Source organism: Lissotriton vulgaris, chromosome 3_1, assembly GCF_964263255.1.
Source record: "Lissotriton vulgaris chromosome 3_1, aLisVul1.2, whole genome shotgun sequence".
NCBI lineage: Eukaryota > Metazoa > Chordata > Amphibia > Caudata > Salamandridae > Lissotriton > Lissotriton vulgaris.
In genome coordinates, this window is record NC_141689.1 from 1088005135 (window position 1) to 1088029784 (window position 24650).

At 43.8% G+C, this 24650-nt stretch overlaps 1 protein-coding gene across 1 annotated transcript in view; it reads right to left on the reverse strand.

Moving 5' to 3' along the window:
• LOC147727462 (afamin-like) overlaps positions 1-24650 on the reverse strand; it is a 105700-nt gene that overhangs the window by 34895 nt on the left and 46155 nt on the right. Inside the window, exons 2-3 of the mRNA XM_086961532.1 lie at positions 12421-12484; positions 5908-6040 (exon numbers count right to left, since the gene is read on the reverse strand). Coding sequence (XP_086817658.1) covers positions 5908-6040; positions 12421-12484 — 197 coding nt within the window. The remainder of the gene's footprint in view (positions 1-5907; positions 6041-12420; positions 12485-24650) is intronic.

Consider the following 24650-nt stretch of genomic DNA (forward strand, 5'->3'; position numbering starts at 1 on the left):
CGCAGCAGCTGGTGGCCGTGCGGCGCGGGGGTGTCCTAGAACGATCCAGAAACTAAAAATAAGAAAGTGGATTACAATGGACAGGAGCAGGAAGTAGTGGTAAAGCATTAAAGATAAGTTTCCAATATATTTTGGCACCTGTCATTTAGCATCAGTTAACAATGAACACGTCTATCTGATTATACGTATGAAAGTGTGACTTTAGTTCAGGAAATGTTGAATAATCTAGCTTTACTTTGTTTCTTAAAAGCCATAAATTGTGTTAATCTCCTCAAGTTTATTGGTTGTAAGTTCCAGGCTGAGGCCGCTGCCACAAGAAGATTGGTTACAAGCCAATGTATATTTTAATTTGGATACTTCCAGAAAAATTGAGCATTTCCTTCTCAGGTTTAAAGATCCACCTGCATTAGTCAGGATTTGAGGTAAGAGAGAGTTTTCATTTAGAGAAGTCGGAACGTTTGGAATATGAACATGATCTTTGCTAGAATGGGAAGTCACTGAGGGTCTCAGAGGATGCATTTGATGTGATTGCTTTTTGTTCTAGATGGACTAATTTGACAGCAAAGAGAACCATGCCTTTGTGAGGGAACAGGTGAGAAAGGGGATTCCTGCCACAGTGGCATTTAATGAATCAAGTCTAAGGAAGGTTAGGACATGCTCTGCTGTTTTATAAAGAGTAGAGGATTGATTTTCTTTATTCAACAGAGTCGAACATTTTGAGTATGTAATACTTTATTTATGTGTTGACTAAATGATAGATTTTGACAATAATTTAAACAAAGTCATTTGACTGTAGAGAAAGGATAATGGGATTAACAATTCAGGTTGAGCAAGTTTGATAGTGAGAAGTCCTACTTGTTTGTTGCTGATGGAAGTCATTGGAACTCAGCTTTCTCCTAATTAAGGAGAAAACTTCTGTTTAGCTAAGTTTGAGACTGGTAAAGAGTTACAGCATTTTGCAAGTTGGCTAATATTAAGTGCAGCTGAGTGTCATCAGCGTACTGATGTATGCTCACATTATTATCTACCAGTAACAATACAAGCAGTGTAAATGGTAAATAGATTTGGGGTGGGGATCGACCTTTGAGGAACCTCCATGGTAATTCAACTGGTTCAGCTGTGTGGTCTCCAATTGTTTAAAGGTAGGAGAACAACCAGTTTAGGACATTTCCTTTGAAGCCCATGCGGTGTTCAACAAATGTTAATATTCTGCTGCGATATATTGTGTCAAATGCCACAGTTGAGGATGTGGTGAACATCATCCAGTACTTTAAGGGTAACAGAGTCAATACTGTGTCCTGCCCAGATTGATGAGTGTCTAGAATAGCCTTCATGCTCTAGAATTATTTAATAAAGCATATAAAATTAAAACAATTAATAAATATAAAAATCACTTACAAAATGTTATAATTAAATAAACTGATCGACCAAATACAAATTCATTAAAAAAAACATGTTAATTAAAATTAGGATTGATCAATTAACATAATCATCATAAACATCATTAACTGAATTAACATAAAAGATGATTAAAAAGAAGAACTTACATTTAAAAAAAGGTCCTTTATATTCCCTACAAACCCACAAACCTGTTACTAAATTAAAAATTGCTATTAAATGTGTAAAACATTATATTGTTTATTCACAATTACAAGTATACTGCAAAAAATAAAACACAAACCATAAATTAATATTAATACCTTTCAATATTACAATAACTAAAAGAAATTAATAAAAAAATTATATTTTATACAACTATATTAAAGAAAAGCATATTATATACAATAATATTTTTTAAAAATGATATAATGTACCTATAAAATTATGGGGCTTACTTACGAGCCCATGTGTCACTTTTGTGATGCACCAGCAGCGTAAAAAATGTTGCGTCATATTTACAAAGTGAATCTTCTAGATAGATGCACCACTTTGTAAACCCCTGCGCTACATTATACCTGCTTCAGGTATAATTTAGGCAGGGTGGGCATTCTGACGCAAGTAAGCCTCGCAAAAGCGCCACATCTAGGATGCAAATGCATGAATATCTTACGCCTGTATCACAGCAGGCATAAGACTGACGTAGGCACATTTGAAATGGGACTTGCCCATGTGAAATGACCCATTGCTGGAGTTGCGTCACTTTTGTGACACACTCCAGCAATGCGTAATTTTTGCGCCTACAGATACATCAGAAATACTGATGTATCTGTAACTCCTTGTGACATGATGCGTCATACTATAAATATGACGCATCATTGGTGCCGCAAGGAGGGTGCAATGAAAAGTGATGCATCGCTGTCACTTTTCATAAATGAAGCTCTATGTTCTACCTTCTATATCGTGGGACACGATATTTTGAGTTGACAACACTTTTGACATGATATTCTTGTATCAGAAGATTGTTTCCACAGTATTTTGGCGAATACTACTGTGGCTAACACTTCAAAGGGTGTATAGGGAGGTAAGAATTATAGTACATAAATTTGACCTCTGCACATAAACATTTCAATAGTGCAATCATAATCAAAATAAAGACGTCATTTTAAAAACACAAAAATAAAGAACTGCATCATTTAAGCTCTTTGCAATGATGTTCATAAAAAACCAAAGGGCATATTTACAACAGAATGGAGAAGCAAGGCATTAAGCAAACATTGCTAACGGCACACTTCTCTATTCTGAAAATGCCGAGATGCGCCGTATTCACAAGAATACGGCGTACCCCTGAGTTTCCCCTAGCAATGGAGCGGAGTTCAGCTGCCTAACGCCAATGCAGGCACCCTTGCACCATAGTGCAAGGGTGTCTGCATTGGGGAAATTATTGGTTATGTGCAGGAAGGTCTCCTTTCCTGCACATAAACAATCATTCATGGCGGTTTGAAACTTCTAAGTGTGCTGCTTAACCCCTTTCCTGCGGCCCCGATTTACCCGCAGTGCGGCACTTCCGCAAAACGGGCGGGGCCGCGTCGGCCATTGTCCGACGGCAGCACTTGGAAGGTAGTGCTGCCGTCGGCCAATGGGCGACGGCAGCAAGGAAGGGGTTAATGCAGCATACATATAAGTTGCAAAAAATCATTTTTGAGGGAGATTGCTTATGTGCAGGAAGGATCACCTTCTTGCACATACACAGTCAATGGCAATTTGCTGTTTCTGGGTGCTGCACAAGACAGCACACATGGAAACAGCAAAAACGAGGAGAAATGAAGCATTTCTCCTCATTGCGCCAATGTAAGATCAAGTTTTCCCTGGTCTTAATTTTGGTGCTACCTCCTATTTACATCATTCTTGTAAATAGGGGGCAGCATCAAAATCAATGGGTGCTGTGATGGAATACCCACCGCAACACCCATTGCCCTCCCCTTCCATGCTGAGTCCAGCGTGAAAGGGTGCCTTATTTACAAGAAGTTAAGTGGCTTAACGCTGCCTTGTAAATAAGGGGAAGCCCCTATCACCATCAGAACGTCCCTGAAAGTAATGGTTTGATAGGGGCTTGTAAATATGCCCCAAATTGTGTAAACAACATCTTCACAGTAGCAAAGAATGTTTGAAAATGATGTTACAGAAACAGAGCTGATGCTCCTAGGCCCCTCAGATTTTGGCCTCCCCCCCTCCTCATGGCCTCCGTGTCTGGGTCCACCCCCAGCCCCCAAAAACATTATTAAGAGCCTCGGAGTGTGGCTGGACAGATCGCTGTCCTTCAACGTTCAAGCCACAAAACTATCAGCCACCTGTTTTGGCATCACGAGGATGTTAAATAAAATCTTCCCCCTCCTTCCCATGGAAGCCAAACAAGTGGCCATACAAGGTCTCATACACTCACGCCTCGAATTTAACAATTTGCTCTATCTCGGCTCCCCAGAGTACACTCTGCGCAGACTACAGATAGTGCAGAACTGCGCAGCGCGCTTACTGCTCAAGATCCCTCGTAGACAATCAGTGAGGGCCGGACTAGCTAGCCTTCACTGGCTACCGGTTCGGCAGAGAGTTCTTTTTAAAGCAATGTGCATAGCCCACCAAGCATTCTGGGACACAGGCCCCAGCATTGCCCGTGACTTAGTCACTCACTATATTCCCAACAGAAGCCTTCGCTCCAGCCAGACCTTTTTAGCAGTGGCCCAAGAATAAAAAGATCCAGATCAGGCGGAAGGTCGTTCGCCTACAATGCGTCCAGAACCTGGAACACTCTGCCACTACATCTCAGAGCCAATCCCAACCTTGCTGTGTTTCGTAAACAATTAAAGACTTTCCTGTTTAATTCCCCCCACTAACCCCTAGTTTCCTCCTCCTCTGCTCTTCGGCAGGTTCTGGTTACTTTAGCGCTTGGACGCCTCCGGGCAGCAAATCGCGCTCTACAAGTTTACAAGTTTATGGACAATGCAAAAATTAAATGGAAAATATGTCTTAAAAAATGAAACCCTCAGCAACCATAGACCCCTTTGTTGAAAGCATTTAAACAAAAGCCCTCAGAACAGTGGGGAAAATTCTCAAATGTTGTTGAGTAAAATGGTAAGTGAAAAAGACGCAGCATTCTAAACAGTGGCGGTTCCTCTGCTAAAGCAGAGGAGCGTCACCCCACTGCTCAAAAGGGAAAATAAAATGATAGTAACATATTGTTATTAGCATTTTATTTTCTCTCTTGTAGTCAGTGGTGGGGTGGGCGGGGCTGGCCAGTGCAGGAGAGGAGTGGTGTGCACTCCCATAGTGTGCATGAACTGTTTGGCCGGCCCTCTTGGGTGTTTCTACCAGGCTGCATTACAATGTTTGGCCGGCCCTCTTGGGTGTTTCTACCAGGCTGCATTACACAGCCTGGTCAGAAACATGCACAGGCTCCCTGTTCCAGTTTGAGCGCCGATCCACGGTGCTCTGACCAATCACAATGCCCAGCATTGTGATTGGCTCAGGGGGGCCTGTCTGCCATTGTGCTTCCTACTGCCATCGCCGAAACCTAAAGATTACGAGGACAGACGACGGAGGATAGGCAGCGGTCGTCTGTTCAAAGTAATTCCTTTTTTGTATTCTATTCATCCCTCCTCACCACCACCCCACCACCCCTGTCCGGTAGGAGCAGCTACTAAATATAGAAATGTGAAAGATGACCTTGTATGCAAGGGCCAGGCTGCCAGATGCTTTAAAATGCACATACCAATTCACGACATCACACCAGAAAATGGGGTACTTTTTCCCAGATAATGGGAACATTTTCTGCAGGTCGCTGCAGAGATCAGCACTCCTTCTATCAGAGGGGAAAATGGTCCGAAAAGAAACTTTGGAACAATTTAAAGTAGGAGTGTTCAATGTTGGTCAACAGGAGTGAGACCCAAGTCAGATTTTCAGGACGTCCAAATGAGAAACAATTGAAAGCAATGAATCAAAATGGAAGTCATTTCCAGAGTAAGTGACTGTCCTCAAAATCGGGTATTGATCCAGGTAAAATCGGCTGAGGATGGACACCCCTGCTTTAATGGATTCAGCATTTAACTCCATATCAACCCCAAATTCCCTATTGGTTTACCACGTAGTTCAAAAACATCCACATCTTTCTTTCAATAAATGTCTACACTGGGTGATAAGTTGGTGTAAAACTAGCTCCTGGAAAAACCAAAAGAACTACATGAAATGTCAATGGTATACTCTATTATTTTACTCCTTTGTTTATTTTGCAGGTTTTTGAACATTTGATGCCTCATACAAATATACATGCTGTTTGTCTTGATTTGTTTGCTGTCATTAATGTAATTTTAACAGATGAAAAGCTATCTGTTATCCATCAGGTCTTATCTGCACTTCATAAAAATGCAAAATAAATAAATACACGTCAGAATGAAGTTTATAGAGACTGAAGCTATCACGTTTTAGAGGCTTGTTTCACCAGTCATTGAGTGGTGCAATGATGTTTTGTATACTTACCTCACTCAGAAAGCATTCAGGAATAGCCTTCTCAAAACAGCATCCTGACATAAAGACCAGAAGCCGATTCCGCAATCTAGTTATATCTTTAAGGCTGTTAAAGATCAATTTTTGACTATAATCCACAAGGGTTCTGCAAAAAAGACAGAAAAATTGAGCTAGCAACCCTGTTTCCAAGAATGCTACATTTAAAAGTACCTTTCAAAGGAGCATGCATATGCATGGAACTTGTTTCCGACCCCAATGTCCATGCACTTCATAAGCAATGAATAGAACAGAATAGAATAGAACAGAATACAATACAATACAATACAATACAATACAATACAATACAATACAATACAATACAATACAATGGAGCTTCTTCATTCAAGCCCAAGACTAGAACCAGTAAAAGCATGCAACCTTGTTGATTGTACAAGATGATGATAGCCCAAATGAGAAAGTGCATTTTTGAGTCATCCCCGTCTTTTTTGATTGATATTAGCTAGTATTTAGAGGCAGCAGACCTGGAGCTTGAGTTTCGGCCCTGGACCAGGGTTCAATTCCCCGCCTCGGCGGGTCTTGGGCTCAATAATCCCACGGACTCGATAATTCTCGCTCCGGTGCCTTCTCGACTCACGGGCTCACACTCTGCGACTCTGGGCAATAGCTTGCTTAATCTCCACATCGGCCCTTCGCGGCGGGATGCCTGGCTTTCGCCTTGTGGATACCCTTCCAGGGTTATCTCACAGGGGAATACCAGGACGGGTTCCCTAAGCAAGCGCGGAGATGCCCCAGGGTAAGTCCAGCGCTATATAAGTTTCATACATAACTGTCACATTGCTATTTAGCCTAACAATGCATGCGGTCTGATCCTAAATGAGGTAACATTAGTGACACTCAATGGTTATTTAACACTTAAGTAAGACCACAGTAAGTTGCCACATAAAAGTGCACCAGTGGCATAAAACTTTAATGTCAAACATGTGCTATGGTGTAGACTACACTACCCATAAGTGTAACTTTTCAGTCTTGGCTTCAAGCCTTTCAATTTGACGTGACTGGCTATAGTTTACAACCCAGCAGTACCACAAGTGAGAAAGAAACAGTTTTTGGCATGTAGTAATACCTACTTTTATATATCATCTAAGTCTCACCTAAGTGTGCCTTTCTGACCACAAGACTGAGAGCTTAAAGCTTAAAAGGAGGACATGCTACATATTGGGCCCAATTCACAGAACTAACTTAAGACAAAATCCTAAACTTACTATCATTTTCGTATTCACAGAAGGCACTTACTCATTTTGGTATTCACAGAAGACGCCTACTTATTTCGGTATTCACAGAAGTTAGGAGTCCCAACTTTAGGACTCCTTAAATGCCTTATGTGAATACCGAAAGTCTTAAAATTAAGATTTTTCTCAGTTTAGAAGTAGTAAAGTTGAAAAAAATCCAAATTTTAAGACTTTCGGTATTCACAGAAGGCATTTAGGAGTCCAAAAGTTGGGAGTCTTTACTACAACTAAATTGAGAAAAATCCTAATTGTAATACTTTCGGTATTCATAGAAGGCATTTAGGAGTCCTAAAGTTAGGAGTCTTAACTTTAGTTCTAATAAATTGAGAAAAGTCCTAATTTTAAGACTTTCGGTATTCACAGAAGGCATTTAGGAGTCCTTAAGTTAGGAGTCCTAACTTTACTACTACTAAATTGAGAAAAATCCTAACTTTAAGACTTTCTGCATTCATAGAAGGCATTTAGGAGTCCTAAAGTTAGGACTCCTAACTTCTGTGAATACCGAAATGAGTAAGTGCCTTCTGTGAATACCAAAATGAGTAAGTGCCTTCTGTGAATACCAAAATGGTAGTAAGTTTAGGATTTTGTCTTAAGTTAGTTCTGTGAATCGGGCCCATTATGTATGGTTTGCACCTACAGGAAGTAGCCACAAAGTGTTATTTCTAGGTAAATGTTGTTTTTCCTATAGAAAGGCCCATTTGTGATGAACATGTAATTCAAAGATTGTTATTAATGTTTATCAAAAATGAAATTTGATGGTTAAAGTATATTCTCGATAAATATACCAGAAGGGTAAGTTTGTCAAGCCATATTTGGTGGTGCCTGAAAGTTTTAACAGTAATTAAGTCAGTTCTGCTGTATTTTCTTTCTGATAGTGATTAGGGATGGATGAGAAGTTGAAAGGTCTTCATGCAAAGGTAATAGAATTGTGCCTATGAGCAGGTATGCTGGGAGGAGCTGGCCATTTATCCTCGAATGTTGCAGTAAGATGTGGACAGAAACAGGGGGCATCACAAAAGGCCATAGGTGAAGCCTAGCTGTTGACATGTTTATATAAAAAATGGGTTATTGTGAAGGAAGTATTTCAATGGGCGATCCCTCTCAGACTTCTGTCTCTGATCTCCATTGGTGGAAATCCTGAATCCACAACAGTAGGAAGAAGTTTGACTTAAATAGATCTTAATTTCTATAGGATGGATCCTGGTGGAGTTTGAGAGGTCTGGGCAGTGAGCAAGGGCCCTGCCATCTTGACTAAAAACTTCTGGGATAATTTGCAGGCAGGCAAACAGTAACTGCTGCAATAGTGTGATAGCCGGACTGTGTGATTGGAGCAGGTATTATGAAAATTCCCTGGCAAGTGTAGAGAGTAAAGCTGTTATCTCACCACCAGCTCATCAGAACACAATTCAAATTTGGAAGAGATTTCAAGGACAAAAGAGGACGTCTGCATACTGCCTGCTGTCTGCATGGAAGAGGACTAGACCTGCTACTCACCTGTACTCAATGCTCTAAGAGTGCTTACAATGGTTTGTAAAGCTGGTCTCCTCTTAGGGACCTATTACGATGTTGGTTGGTCGGAACACAAAAAATACTGAAAAAGGGCTGCAGTGAAGAGCAACACACTGAGCAACTGGAATGGACTGCTTTAGACTTTGTTTGAAACCTGCCTGTAGAAAGTAGTTGAGACAGACACCCACTGTTGAACTTTTCCAATAACTACAATCCTTGTCAGGGTGAACCACAAAAGTCACTAAATTAACCTGTGCTTAACCCTCTGGTAGCTTGTCACAAAGTAGTCAGGCTTAACATTGAGGAAAAGTGCTCTAAGTATTTATGCAGCGCATAAAAACATAACACAACAAAAATCCCAGAACCAATTTAGAAACACAGAATACATTTTAATAAACACAATTAATCTAAACAACAACAATCCAATCAGTAGAACCGGAGATATGCAATTTCAAAGTTTTATGTAAGTATAGCCCCTAAAGTGCAAATAGGCACTCACTCGCAGTCATCTGGTCATGCTAGACCAAGGGAAAGTTACAAGTTCAGCCCAACTATGATGGAGTTCAAGGCAGATACAGGGATCAAGTCAGTCCAACTTAAAAAGTCATGTTCTCAAAGTCCTGCATGAAAAGTTCCGTTTGGAGTGGAGGAGGCAACCAGGAGTAGGGAGAGTGTTTTGGATAGCAAAGAGCAGGCCATATGTCATGCACAGTTGTTGCTGGAGCATAGCATTGGAAGTCATTATGGGTTGTTACTGTAGCATGAAGTGCAGATCTCATGTTGCTGGTCATCACAGGCAGTTGCTGTAACATGAAGATTCAGGTTCACAGGAGCTTTATGTTGGCAGTTGTCATGAGTGTCAGGGTCCCGTTCATGGTTGTGAACAGCCCAAAACCTCAGGATTTTACCTTTTCTTGTAGAGGCGTGCACTCTGATGCCAGCCAAGGGTCAAGTACCCTGGAGAGGTACCTCTTGGCGATCGGGGACTCACTCTAGAAGAGGCCAGGAGGGGTGAGGCAGGTCCAGGCAGGTCTAGGGTGGCAGGTCAGCTGGGTAGTTGCACGGAGGCCTCTGGAGCTTGTTATGCCCCTGTAGCTCAGAACAGGAGGTCACCCAACTGACTTGGTGAAACACAGGTAGCCATGGAGGAAGGGAGCAGTTCCAGTCTTCCTTCTCAGAAAACAGGGCAGTCGCAAAGCAACAGGGAGCTTCTCTGGTAGCAGCAGGGCAGCCCTTTGGCGAGCAAGACAGGCATCAAGTAGTAGAGCAGTCCTCTGGGGAAAAGGAAGTCCATATTTTTTAATGTCCATGGTTTCAGGACTGTACTGAAGAGTAGCTCTGGAGATCCGATATTTATACCTGGCGCCAGTCTTTGAAGTGGGGGAATTTCCCCTCACTACCCCAACATCTGGATCTGGAAAGTTCTTAACTTCTCCTGTCAAGGCTCTAAGAAGTCTTGGGTGACATGAGACTAGTATTAGGTTCCTTTGTGTGTGCTGGAGGTAAAGCCCTTTGAATTGTAAGTGAGGATGATACAGCTCTGCCCCAACTATCCTCGCAGCATGGCCCATCCTGTCCACACCTAATCCCCATTGTGTCACTGTCTGAAACAAATACACACACTCCAACTTCAGAGCAAATCATGGTCATATGATCCAGAACACTACAGAAGGCACAAATGTTTAGGATAAGTAAATGCCAACTTTCTAAAATGTAACATATTTAGAATTGTGACTTAAACTCTGACTTTACTATTAAAGAGGATTTAAAATGACAATTCATTTGAGTGCAAACACCATATTTCTATCTGCTAACATTAAAAGTTTGGGATGTACTGTTCCCATGAGGCACAGTGTCAAGACTGATTTGCATATAGCTGGGTCTGCACTGAGGTGGCGAAGTGAGCTAAATAATGATGATGGATTAAACCCAGATCTGTGGCTGGGGTGAGTGTCTGAAAAGTTTCAGTGTTCCGTCCATCATCTCCTTGTGTTTACTTTGTTCGCCCTAAGTTGGCAGGGTATGCCCAGACGTGGGTCCCTTGCTCACTTTGCCACTGGATTCAAGCTAGCCTGGCTGATGAAGGGTGTTACCCAGATTCCGGTCCCAGGATGCTTGTTTCCAGTTCAGGGAAGACCTGGCTTGGCAGTTCGGGCTGGACTGTTCCCATGAGGCACAGGGTCAAGACTGATTTGCATATAGCTGGGTCTGAACTGAGATGGCAAAGTGAGCTAAGAATGATGATTGATTAAACCCAGATCTGTGACTGGGGTTGACTGTCTGAAAAGTTTCAGTGCTCAATTCGTCATCTCCATGTGTTTGCTTTGTTCGCCCTAAGTTGGCAGGGTATGCCCAGACGTGGGTCCCTTGCTCACTTTGCCACTGGATTCAAGCTAGCCTGACTGATGAAGTGTGTTACCCAGAAACCGGTCCCAGGATGCTTGTTTCCAGTTCAGGGAAGACCTGGCTTGGCAGTTCGGGCTGTACTGTTCCCATGAGGCACAGGGTCAAGACTGATTTGCATATAGCTAGGTCTGAACTGAGGTGGCGAAGTGAGCTAAAGAATGATGATGGATTAATCCCAGATCTAAGACTGGGGGTGAGTGTCTGAAAAGTTTCAGTTCTCCATCCAACATCTCCTTGTGTTTGCTTTGTACACCCTAAGTTGGCAGGTTATGCCCGGACGTGGGTTCCTTGCTCATTTTGCCACTGGATTCATGCTAGCCTGGCTGATGAAGGGTGTTACTCAGAAACCGGTCCCAGGAAGCTTGTTTCCGGTTCAGCGAAGACCTGGCTTGGCAGTCCCGGCTGGACTGTTACCATGAGTCACAGGGTCAAGACTGATTTGCATATAGCTGGGTCTGAACTGAGGTCGCAAAGTGAGCTAAAGAATGATGATGGTTTAAACCCAGATCTGTAAGTGGGGTTGAGTGTCTGAAAAGTTTCAGTGCTCCGTCTATCATCTCCTTGTGTTTGCTTTGTTCGCCCATTAAAAGGTTATCATTTATTAGATGTAATAAGGTAATCTCATGTTAATCAATGGGAGAGATAGGCCTTACAGTAGTGAAAAAACGACTTTAGGAGTTTTTTATTATTAGGACATGTAAATCTTTAACCCACCTTTCCTACTTTTTAAATACAAAGCACCCTGCTTTGTGGGACTTTAGGGGTTAGCTTAGGGATAACTTATAAGTATTAAAAAGGAAGGTTTAGGCCGGGCAAAAGGTTTATTTTGCCAGGTCGAAATGGCAGTTTAAACTGCTCTACAGGCTGCATTGGCAGGCCTGAAACATGTTTTAAAAGGTTTTTTAGTGGGTGGCACAAGGAGTGCTGCAGGCCCACTAGTAGCATTTAATTTACAAGCCCTAGGTACATGTAGTATAGTTTACTAAGGACATATAAGTACATTTTATGTATCAATCAGATAGATGTCAATTATATCATGTTTTACGGAAAGAGCACAAGCAATTTACCACTGGTTAGCAAGGGAAAAAGTGCAATGCCAATAAAAACAGGTTCAACAACAAAAGGCAAAAATCTGGTTGACACCCTTCAAAAAGGCCCACATCCAACACTAGCCACTTAAGTGCATGTGATTACAAGTAAATTAACAAATCCCGTTCATAATTTGTGCAGCAGGGGATTGCCAATGACTTTGGAGTTTCAAAACTCTCAGTGCAATTGTGAAATTAACCACAAATATGTTTTTTCAAACGGGATAACTTACCGGATTTTGAAAGAAGCATCAACTTTGAGTGAGAGGTCACAGCCAGTGTTTCCTGGTCTTTCTCCTGAGAAGACCAGAGAGGGTTATTAATTTTTTTATTAGAAAACATTTCAGAAGAGAATTTGGCTTTGGCACTGGATTTAATACAAGCGTTTGTAAAATGTTCAAAGTAGTTACACGCGTGGTGCCCACATGCTTTGCACGAATGTAAGAAAGAGAGTAACTCTGTGAAAATGTTTTCATATGAAGAATTCCCTGCATGTTTGCAGGAAATAGCCAGGGCAACATGCCTGATGGTTTCATCAACGGTGAATCACATGTGACTGTTGAAACACTCTAAAGCAAAGCATATTTATCACTCTGTTGGAACCAGGGTGGTTTCATGGAAATGGTGCACAGTACACAGCTGATTAAAGCTCCTCAGATTTGAAATGGTCCTTGTTTGATCATTGATACACTTTGGGTTAATATTCTGTCCTACTCTAAGAGTCATCTGATACAACTTATGAATGTATGTGTTCCATAAAGGAAGCAGTTGGAAACCTTGTGAACTAGGTGCGCCTACAACCAGGTTTCATAGTGGTCACTGCACATCTGGTGCTTTTGTCACATACAAGGGTTCTTCTAACTTGCCTCTGCAATGCCTTTGTGTTAATTTTTCTCCTTTCTCTTACTCTGCTCTGTATCCCATGCAAGAATGTGTATTTACCTACTCGTACTGCGTCCACCCATTCCTGACCAAGCCTTCACCCAATACACTGTATTCTACCCCATTCCTCCCTGTGTCATTTCTCCCTCCCCCTCTACATTTTCCTGCTCCTGTAACTCCCTCCCTGCCTTGCCCTATCACCCTCACTCAGCCACTAGTTTTCTTCAAAATGCATTTTAGTGCACTATCACTAAAATGCATTAAATTCCCTCATATTGTCAATACCATGAGACTTTCCGGTTGGTGACAATCTCTTGGTGAATTCACTTTACACAGTGTCTTTGCACCAGGATGCTCTGGGCGGCAGCACATATCACATTGGCCTGCATTACTATATTGAGGCATGCAACGGTAGTCATGCTTAAACTGGGCTCCCAGGGACCAGCAAGGTCTTGAGTGTCAAGTGCTCATGAAGTGGTAGTGTAAAAGAATAGTAGCCATTGACTTCAGCACAGAAGGCCACCCCAGCCCTTCCCCGCTGCAGAATGAGCCTTCACGGTGAGAGAGCGCAATTTGAATGAAACGTATGAATACGCCAGATGTACAAGCCCGTGGCGTAAAGTTAGCTAAAGTAACTAGAGAAATGAGAAGTATATCCGTATTTACTCACGAGTGTTTTATTAGAAATAGAGAGCCCCTATAGAGTATGGGCTAAAATAGAAATGTGTGGAAATGCTTAGAAATGTTAAATGGGTTAATCAGGTTCCATGTTATGTAGCTGCTAAATGAAGAAGGATGTAAAATGTAAAATGAAGAAACGTGCAGACCACATGGCACTGTGTAAGAACGAAATGTACCATTGCATCTTTCACGTAGCATGGATTCTATATTATCCAATGATTTTGCTTACATATATGTTAAAGGCTGTATTTTATATGAGTGTTTTTATAACAAGAGTGGTGTGTTAGCATATTATTTTAAGCTAAGAAATAAGGGTTCACAGAGTGCAGACTACTGCACATAATTTAGTAGGCCAGGAGAGATAAAGGGTCGTCTTTGATCTGCACGTGTGAGTTAAAAGTCAAGCCTCGTTAAAATAAATTGCCAATGCTGGTCGAAGTTTTACGGCCTAGTCCGATAAGGGGAGCCTGGAATTTGGGGCCCTGCTTCGAAGTGTCTGTTTGCAGGTGCGAGGGGGGTACCAATCAAAAGCTTGATGAATAGAGCTCTGTTTGAGGAGATAGGCTCGGGTCCGGAGGAGTCTACTGGAATGTCATGGGGGTACCAGCACGCTGGAGACGGAGCCTGGGAAGCAAGGTCAACTTAACAGAAGATCCAAAGAAACGAAACTATGGAAAAAAACAGAAACGAGACCACGTGAATTGTGTACGTGGTGGGCGTCTCAAAGGGGCGTTCCACCCATACTGTGATTTTGTATTAGGGACAGCACCCTGGGGAGGAGGTAGAGCAGATGGCCTGAGGACCCTTAGAGAGCGGATGGGTAGGCAGAAAGGGTACTGCTACGCGATATAGGTTTTCCATCTGAGACTAAGAGATAGGTTGAACTTCTTTGGAAGTCCAACGGCTGACACCTTTTTAGGTAAAGAACTTGCTAAGTAGGGATGTCATTTAGCATAGTGTATGGTCAGTTTAACCTGATTTATTTACTTTCTGTAAATGACGCTTAAGATTCATCTTGTGTCAATGATATTCAACTTACTGATTTTTGAATTGGTTTTGGTAGTTTTCTTCTGTCGATTAAGATCTCTCAGAGAGTTCATGTTCATCCTATTACCTGTGTATCTTTTGAACCTTATATTGAGGTGTTTGTACTTGCAACTGATTTTGGCTTTATAATAAACCTTTAAAACTTTTCCGTAGTAAGTGGTTCTTTAGAGTTGCGTCAGTCTTTGGGATTGATTTAACCTATGTAGGGTTTGCCTTTTACTCAATGACAGTCAATAATCGATCCAAAGGGACTCAAGTGAGATAAGAATTAGGGTGATCAGATAATCGATCAAAATCTCACGTCCGCAGTTGGTAGCAGAGGATGGTTGGCTTCTTGAGGAAGGCGACCTAGATTAGGTTAAGATTACCCCAAGGCCCCTAGTGAACGACGACCAGAAGAAGAGCTACCTGCCGAAGAAGGTGCTGACGGTGCGAGAGAGAAAAGCAGCAGAGTCGGTCGAGAGTGAGTATAAGGGTCATGCGTTGCCAGATTGCGGTGTTTTGTGTTGTACCTGTGTTGTAATGTCAAGCGGAGTTGAATGCCTGTAGTGTGATTGTGAGACGGTTGTGAGCGCGCGCAACCGGTGAAAATCTTAAGTCCAGGGAAGGGCTTAAGTGGTTCGGGTGTATCGGACATCCAGAGTAATTGTCTACCATTGTGAAGGGGGTCATGAGGTACCATTGATCGCCCGTAGGACCGTGATAGGGGGAACGTAAGAGTGAGTGTATGAGTAAACGGACGCTGGTCGGACGTTTACTGTGTGTAAGAAACCTATCAGTCAAGGCGATCATCTGAACGTTTACGGAAGACGTTTCATCAGTTGAGGTGACAATTACAGTTAGACTGTGGACGTACAGTCAAGAAAAGTGATCGCTTGGTCGGAAGTAGTCATTTTTCGGTGTATGAATGAGACGCATGCAAGACCGGGAGACGAGCTGAGAAAGGAGGGGAGCTGCTGCAAAGGGGACGAGTGACGTCAGAGCGAGCCGCGCTGGGATAGGCTGGTTGGTGTAGAACCGCGCTGGGATAGGCTGGTCATCGAGAGCCGCGCAGGGATTGGTGGTTTGCCATCGGGAAGTAAATAAGGAAGAGAATTAAGGAAAATCGTAGATTCTTGAAAGTGAAGTGTTTTAAATGTCTAAGGGCGATCTTTAAGAGAGACAGAGGGAACTCATATGCTGGGGAAGAGGCCCCGCCGGAGGGTACACCAGCTCATTATATGGCTGTGAATGTTGGGTTACATACTATACTGTGGATCTCTGAGTGGAGCAAGATAACAGAGGGAAATGAGGAACTGACGTTCCCGAGATACGGAACGTTTAGGTTAGAAGCATTGAACCAGCTGAAAGCAGTAATGCTCGCAACGAGACCTCTACCCAGACCAACACAGTTTGAAGCCCTCAATGCATGGTTCAGGGCGGCGTACGACCGGAGCCTGAACAGGCGCCAAGAAAGAGTGAAACGATCGGTAAGAGCAGTGCAGGATGCCAAATGGGATGAAGAAGCTAAAAAGTGGAGAGTGCAGAGAATAGAAGCAGATAAACTGTACCCAGTGATGGAAGTCACAGGAGAAAAGAAGCCTCCAGAGGAGGATGATGAGAGCGAGACAGATGACAGCCTGATAAATAGGTTATTATTTGACAGACCACCTCCGTACAATAGAGAGGCCGAACGTCCCGAGCTCCAGCAGGGGGACGGGGCCGGAAAAGGGGAATATAGACCGCTCCCCATATCAGATTGGGAATCCAACAAAGGCGAGGAAATACCTCAACCTAGCCCAGTACAGAGGGTGGTCGGAAGGTTTGTGGTACAAAAGGTGCCGGAAACAGAGTGTGCAAGGTCGTACCAACTGCCGGACGCTCTACAAGTACCTGTTACCATAGGTCCTGTAGTGTCGATCTACAACCCAGAGAGAGCACGAGAGGAGGAACAGGCACGATTGGACAGGGAAAGAGCAGAGATGGAAAGCAGGAACAATACGATTAATTCACAAAGGCAGTTGCTAGGACCGAGAGGTCGGAGTACCCCATTGGATTCAGTAACGGATCCCTTAATAGAGCAAGGGGATCAGAGAGGGCTGATGGATCTGAGGGGACCACGACCGAAATCTTTTAAGGAGTTAAGGGAGTACTTGAAAGAATGGGATGCTGCCGTAGAGACTCAGAATAAAAGAATAGAAACGGAAGCCGAATGGAGAGGCCGAGATAACAGAATCCTCTCTCACTGCGGAGCTGGCGAAAGCAGTCCAGAGTGGGACGGAAAGAGTCAGGAAAGCAAAGGAGATACCCACCACACCACTGGTGGCAATAGACAAATGCATGAAGACAGGAGTACAGGATGTGGGGGGGTGCCTCGTCCCATTCTCAGTGAAGGAGATCGAAGGACACAGGAGTACAGGGACAGTTACAGGTGCACTCACCACACACCGGGCGAAAATGTACAACATTGGAGTCACGGGAATATGGAGAGTCGCGAGGGGTCTCACCATGCATCCAGTGATCACGGACGGGATCGCGGGAATATGGAGAGCCGTGAGGGACCTTATCATTTACTGAGTGACACCAGACATCAAGGGAATTGCGAAGGCTCAGAAAATAGTGGGGGATCCTATCATGTGTCTAGAGAGGCAGAACCGAAGAGACAGAATGGGGTGGTGGGGAATAGAGCATTGTTCCACCATACACCTAGGGAAGATGGAAGAGCATGGGATTTAGAAAGATGGGAACAAGGGAGGACTCCTCATAGCTCACCTGAGCCTAGGCGTAGGACTCGGAGTTGGGACGGGACGAATGTAAACGGACCATCTAGGAATGAGGTACTGAGAGCTGAGGTAAAGGCAAAGAGACTCGATGTAACCAGTTTAAAATCGGACCTAGATGAGATAATAGACGGCACATTACCAATGGAGAGAATCGACCTGTATGAACAAGATGAGATATTGTTTATGGCAAAAGATGTTACTCGGAAGGCGAGGTCAGTACATGAAAGGCTATCGGAATTGGAAAACAGGTACATGATAGACTTATCAAGAACTAAAGCATTACAGGGTAACCATAGGCTGCATTGCACGGATCAGGATTTAGACGAAAGGAGGACAATTGGGTTGAAAATACACATAAAAGAACTGATCTTGGGTATAAGAACGTGGAGGGATTTGGATAAATGGGAGGAAAGATGGTCCAAGAGAGGGACCGTCAGAAGGAGCACAATTGGGATGTCCCCAGAGGGAGGGCCACCGCGAATGGAAGCTTACCCTTTGCGAGAAATTGCGAATGGAAGCTATGTACATGTGCCCTGGAGTAGGGGGGACTTAGCGGCATTTACCAATTCTTTTCCTAAGCTGAGGTAGAACCCAGTGGAGTGGTATAAGCAGGTAGAGAGGTTCGTAAAGATATCCAAAGTACTGTGGGTTGACTTGAACACCCTGTTTGACATTGTAGTACCAGGGGATTTGTGGACGGCATGCAAGGTTAGCGTTGAATGGCCAACATCTGAACCGGATAGGGACGCCCAGACTAACGGGCCATCAGAGAAAGTCATGGAGAAATACGAGAGGGTAATGGCATGGCTGAAAGATAAAGTGCCGTTGCAGGACATAGACTGGGTTAAGATAGATCGAACCACCCAAGAACCTAAAGAGACTGTCCATGAGTATTATGAGAGATTGCTGAAAGCGTTCAAACAGTACAGTGGGCTGGATGTAATGGATCCTAGAGACATAGGACAGTTTGTGTCAAAGTTCGTTCTGGGATTGAGACCTGACATCAGTTTAATGATCCAGCAGCATTTAATTTGTTGGCAAAACAAACCATTAGATGACATTTTGAGATATGCAAGGTACTGCAGTGATGAGATAGACTCCAAAGCAAAGAAACTTAAGGAAAAACTGATGTTGGTACAGATGCAGTCAGCTGGAAAAGGTGGACAGCGGCAACATGGAACAGGAACACTAGGAAAGAAGCAAAACAATCAGAGTAAAGACGATGAGGAAAAACAGAGACCTAGGGTGGATATTGCGACACTGAAAAAGACGACTAGGTGCCACCAGTGTAACGAGGTGGGGCATTGGAAACGCGAGTGCCCCTATAATATCGAGACTGGAGAATTAGAACCAGAGGAGGATGAGGTCCAGAGCAGTCTGGTGAAGGGAACAACGATACAGAAGGGAAAGTTTATCAAAGGGGGACCCCGACTCCTCGAGCCCAGTTCCCTCAACCACCCCGAATTGCGACTGGGGGAAAGACCTATAGACAACTGCCACTGTTCGTAGGAGGAGAGGAATGCTACTACGTTGATCCCCTTACGGGACAGCGAGTGAATAGAGAGGAAGATTGTACCCTCGGGGCAGCCTTAGAGGTAGACCAGAGGGGACCATACGTGGAGGCTGAAGTAGCAGGGTGTCCTACGACCTTTTTGGTGGACACGGGGGCCACTCGATCCACTCTGAGATCAGCAGTAGTCCCAGGTCTGCCAATGTCAGGAGAAACAATCCAAGTAGTAGGAGTCGCAAATAGGAGAATGACGAATCCTCTGACAGAACCAGTGTCGGTGAAAATAGGGAAGTACAGTGATGAGCACCAGTTTGTAGTTTGCGATTCTAGCCCTGTGTGTCTGTTAGGAAGGGACTTATTATGCAAACTGAACTGTACGATATATTGCACACCTCAAGGAGTAGAAGTACAGACTAACGATGATGATGCCGATTTTAAGGTTGCAAACTCACAGGTATGCGTGGAGCTATATCCTACCTTGACGGTGGAGGAGCTTCCATGGGACCTGAGAGGTGCGGTGTCATCTGAGGTGTGGGATTTCACTGGGGAAGAAATAGGACTGATCAAAGGGGTAGAGCCAGTAAAGATCATGGTAAAACCAAATGCTGAGTATCCAAGAACACCCCAATACAAGTTGACCCCGGAGACGATTGCAGGAATAAAGCCTGTGATCGAATCCATGATTAAGCAGGGAATACTGAAGGAAATCGTGGGAAGCCCATGTAACTCCCCGATTCTGGGTTTGCAGAAGCCTAGTGGTAAATACAGAATAGTGCAGGACCTTCGAAAGATTAATAACATAATTGTTTCGTGTTGTCCAGTGGTACCGAATCCATCAGTGATATTGTTTCAGATACCATTCCAAGCTGAGTGGTTCACAGTGATAGACCTTTGCCAGGCCTTCTTTTCAATCCCCTTAGATGAGGATAGCCAATATCTTTTCGCTTTTAAGCTGGAAAATCGCGTTTTAACCTGGTGTCGTATCCCACAGGGGTATACAGAAAGCCCATCGATTTTTAACCAGCTGCTGAAGAAAAATCTTGAAAGTCTAGTACTGCCAATGAACTCGGTTCTGGTTCAGTACATAGACGACCTACTTGTGGCGTCAGAAACTGAGGAAGCTTGCAAAATAGACACCATCACCTTACTAAATCACTTGGCTGAGAACGGACACAAGGTATCTCCAAGCAAATTGCAGTACTGTTTGACAGAAGTACAGTACTTGGGCCACAGGATTGAAAAGGGAAAACGGAAGGTGTCACCAGACAGAATAGAGGCGATCATGAAAATGAATTCACCCACAACACAAAGAGAAGTCAGGATGTTTCTAGGAATGGTTGGTTATTGCCGGCAGTGGATAGCCAACTTTTCACTGAAGGCAAAACCTTTACAAAAGCTGACGCACAAGGGGGTGAGTGATCCGGTACCATGGGACAAGGATTGTTTGATGGCGTTCTTGCAGCTGAGGGAGGACTTGTGTCGTGCCCCGGCTCTAGGAATGCCAGACTATGAGAAGCCATTCTTACTTTACTGTTGTGAGAGGGAAGGTTGTGCTTTGTCAGTTTTGGCCCAGATACACGGAAATGCCCGTAGACCAGTTGCATACTTCTCGGCTACCTTAGATCTAGTAGCCGCAGCTTTGCCCGGATGTCTAAAATCCGTTGCTGCAACGGGTGTCAGCATTGAGAGGTGTGAAAATATAGTTATGGGACACCAGTTAGTGGTGTATGTACCACATTCTGTTGAACTGTTGATGACCAGGACCAAGACACAGCATCTGACAAATAGCAGGCTCACGCGCTATGAGCAAGTCATTTTGGCTGCCGAGAACGTGACCCTCAAGAGATGCTCTGTTTTGAATCCTGCCACTTTGATGCCACTTCCAAATGACATTGATGATGATGTATGTACAGATCATGACTGCCTTGATGTGACTGAACTATGCACCAAACCAAGACCAGATATCGTAGATGAGCCATTGACCGACCCAGATGAAATATTCTTTGTTGATGGCTCATGCGTAAGAGACGATATTGGTCAGCTGAGAGCAGCTTATGCCGTTTGCACTATTACCGGAGTTGTGGAAGCCGCTTGCCTGGAAGGAGTACACTCCGCTCAGGTAGCTGAAATCATTGCTTTGACACGCGCCTGTTTAGCAGGTAACAAAATTCGAGTCACCATTTACACCGATAGCCAGTATGGTTTAGGGGTAGTTCATGACTATGGGCAGTTATGGTCTCAAAGAGGTTACATGACCTCTTCAGGTTCACCTATCCGAAATGGAGAATTTGTTCGATTATTGTTGGAAGCACTACAAGGTCCAGCAGCAATTGCCGTTGTCAAATGCACAGCTCACACTAGAAATACCGATTTTGTGTCAAAAGGCAACAGATATGCTGATGAAGTTGCACGCTATTGTGCAGAACAAGGATATTCCTTTACAGAGGTAGAAGTGAGTGGGATTCAGGAAAGGACCGAGTTAACCATGTTGTTGGAAACTGTAGACACTTGGGATGAGTTGAAATGTATACAAGAGAATGCACCTGATTTCGAGAAAAAGACATGGGAAACAGCAGGTTGTACAAAGAGTGAAATGGACTTTTGGATCTCTGCAGATGGGAGGGCAGTGTTACCAAACGAACTAGTTAGTCCAATGGCAAGGAGAATACATGGACCAACACACATAGGTAGAGATGCTATGGTGAGGGTATTCAGACAAACCTGGTACAACCCAAAGTTTAGAGTAGCGGCAGAAGCAGTATGTCAACGTTGCGTGATCTGCCAACAGCTGAATGTAGGAAAGAGAACACCAGTCACATTGAGTCACATAGGGAGGTCTGGGGGGCCATTCAATAGAATGCAGTTAGACTTTATTGAAATGCCAAAGAGTAATCGCCTCAGATACGTCCTGGTGATTGTCTGCATTTTTTCCAGATGGGTTGAGGCTTACCCCACACGCAGGTGTGACACACTCACAGTAGCAAAGTTATTGCTTAGAGAACTGATACCACGCTTCGGAGTGCCGGCCTCTTTGGAATCAGATAGAGGAACACATTTCAACAGCGAAATTGTGAAGATGCTTTGCTCAGCCCTAAGTATAGATCAGAAGCTGCACTGTAGCTATCGACCAGAAGCTTCAGGGATCGTGGAACAAATCAACAGTACTATTAAGTCCCGACTTGCCAAAGTTTGTTCGTCGACATCCTTAAGCTGGCCTGATGCACTGCCACTGGTCCTTATGAGCATACGTAGCACACCAGACAGAAGGACAGGTCTCTCCCCACATGAGGTGTTAATGGGGGGGGCTATGAGACTGCCATCAGTTCCAACTACAGCACTGTTGAACATCACAGATGATTTAATCCTGGACTATTGTAAGGGACTCTCTGACGCCATTCATTCTGTGTCCCTTCAGGTGCAGGCTGCTGAAGTTCCATCGTCTCAAGACTTGTGCCACGACCTGTGCCCTGGGGACTGGGTCGTGGTGAAGAAACACGTAAGGAAGAACTGCCTAGACGTGCGCTGGCGTGGACCTTTCCAAGTCATATTGATAACAAACACTGCAGTGAAGTGTGGAGGCTTGCCCAACTGGATACACGCCTCACACACCCGAAGAGTTCCAGCACCTCCAGAAGAAACAGCTTCTCCCTCGGATGAAAATCCAGCTGAGAATGAAGAATCCACAGAGGGGACAAGTCAAGCTGTAGAGGTGCCAGAAGAGACTGAGAGCGTGTCTGACCAGGCTGAGGACGGTCAATACACCAGCGAGACTGAAGTCGCCTCAGAGGGAGAAAGTAGCTGGGAGTTCGAATCAGACACCGACCAAGCTGCAAGTGGTCAAGAGTCAAGTGCAAGAACAAGGAGCAGGAGGACAAGGAGTGGAGAAGCTAGCTGGCCGGAAAGAAGGAGAAGGCCAAGCCTGAGAGCAAATCCAGAGAGAACTCTTGTTCCAATTTCTGAAGACTCAGACCTAGACGAAGGTGCAGCGGACTCAGACTTTGAGGGTCCAAGAAGATCAAGGAGGGTACGTGTGCCCTGCAGAAGATATGCCACTCCTGAGTGGACCTACTTGGCGGCAGATGTCTTGGGGACAGAGATCCGGGAGGGTGAGGGAAGTGCAGGTGACCAACCTCGATCCAATTGTAACGGTGGAAGTACGGCTGTTGACACCTGGAATCGAAACTGAAGGGTTGCTAACGTTCACACTCCCCGTCCCTCTGTATTTAAGCCGGATCAAAGACTTGGTGCTGAACAGATTAGAATTTCCAACTTTGGGTCATCCAGTACCAGCACACGAGGAAACCATTCTCCGTTTAGAATTGTTGGAATATGCCATTAGAGCTGCTGGCACCAGAATCATCGTAGATACTTAAAGACTTTGTAAATAAACCAGAGAGAGAGAGGATAACCTAGCGCCTAGTGGAAGAAGAAAAAAATTAGGGACATTTCATTTAGTGGACGGAGAAGGGCTAGGGTTGTCTGTTGTTGAATTTAAAGAGACTTTGTTGTAAAGAGACTTTGTCATTTTCCAAGTGTGGTTCGCAGACTGAGAAAGCAAATGAAAGCAGAGTGAAGAAATCAAAAGAGACTTTTTCAGAAAGAAACTACACTGTTTGATAACATGGAGGCCGGTGGTTCGAATCGCAAGGCAAAATGCATAGTAGGCACACTTATAGCAGTAGTGATTTCCCTTATAGTCATAGTAATCACTGTATCATACATAGTGGGACATGCAAGTGTAACAGAGATAACAGATGTAAAGCCTGTAACGACTTTGAAACCTGCTCTTGCTGGAAAGAAGGAGGAGAACAATGTAATTCAGGAAAAAGCGTTACTGGCAGCTGAGGCCCGTAGGTTACATGTAGATGAGTCACAGGGAAATTTCAGGACCAACGCTTATGCCAAACTATTATATGAGTATATTGACATCATGGAGGCCAAGGATTGCTATGTCTGCATGCAATTGCCAGCTTCCGTAGATGAAGGCATTCGATATCATCATCTTCCATTGACATATGGGATTACATGTAGTTTATTGCTTAGTATATTTTATGGACGAGATGGGTTTGAGTACTATTTCTCAAATTATGATTCAGTATTACCAGAAGTCCTGAACTATAAACAGATGAATAAGTGGGACTATTACAAGAAGGAAGATAGATTGGCGAAATTCTTCCTTCCCTGGGATCCTTTAGATACTTCATATGCACGCCGAAATAATCTGACTTGCCAGGTGTCAGAGATTGAGAAAAAGTTTATTGGACAAGTTGATGACCGTTACAGAAGGCAAAAGATTTTGAAAATGTCAGGACAATGGAAAACAGATTGGACCGAGGAGGAAAAGGCACACAAAAAGAAGGGTAGTAATGGTCCAATAGCCTTAGATCGAACACAGAAAGGGAAGTTATGTTTAACCAGAAGCAAAACTTACTATGAGAGTGTGTTTGTAGGTGAAGTTAGTTGTGAACATGCTTTTCGATTAGAATATTATACAAAAGATTTCTTAAAAGGGATGCAAGTGATTCCTAATGTATATTTTGTATGTGGAAGAAATGCCTACGTGAAACTGCCTGACAATTGG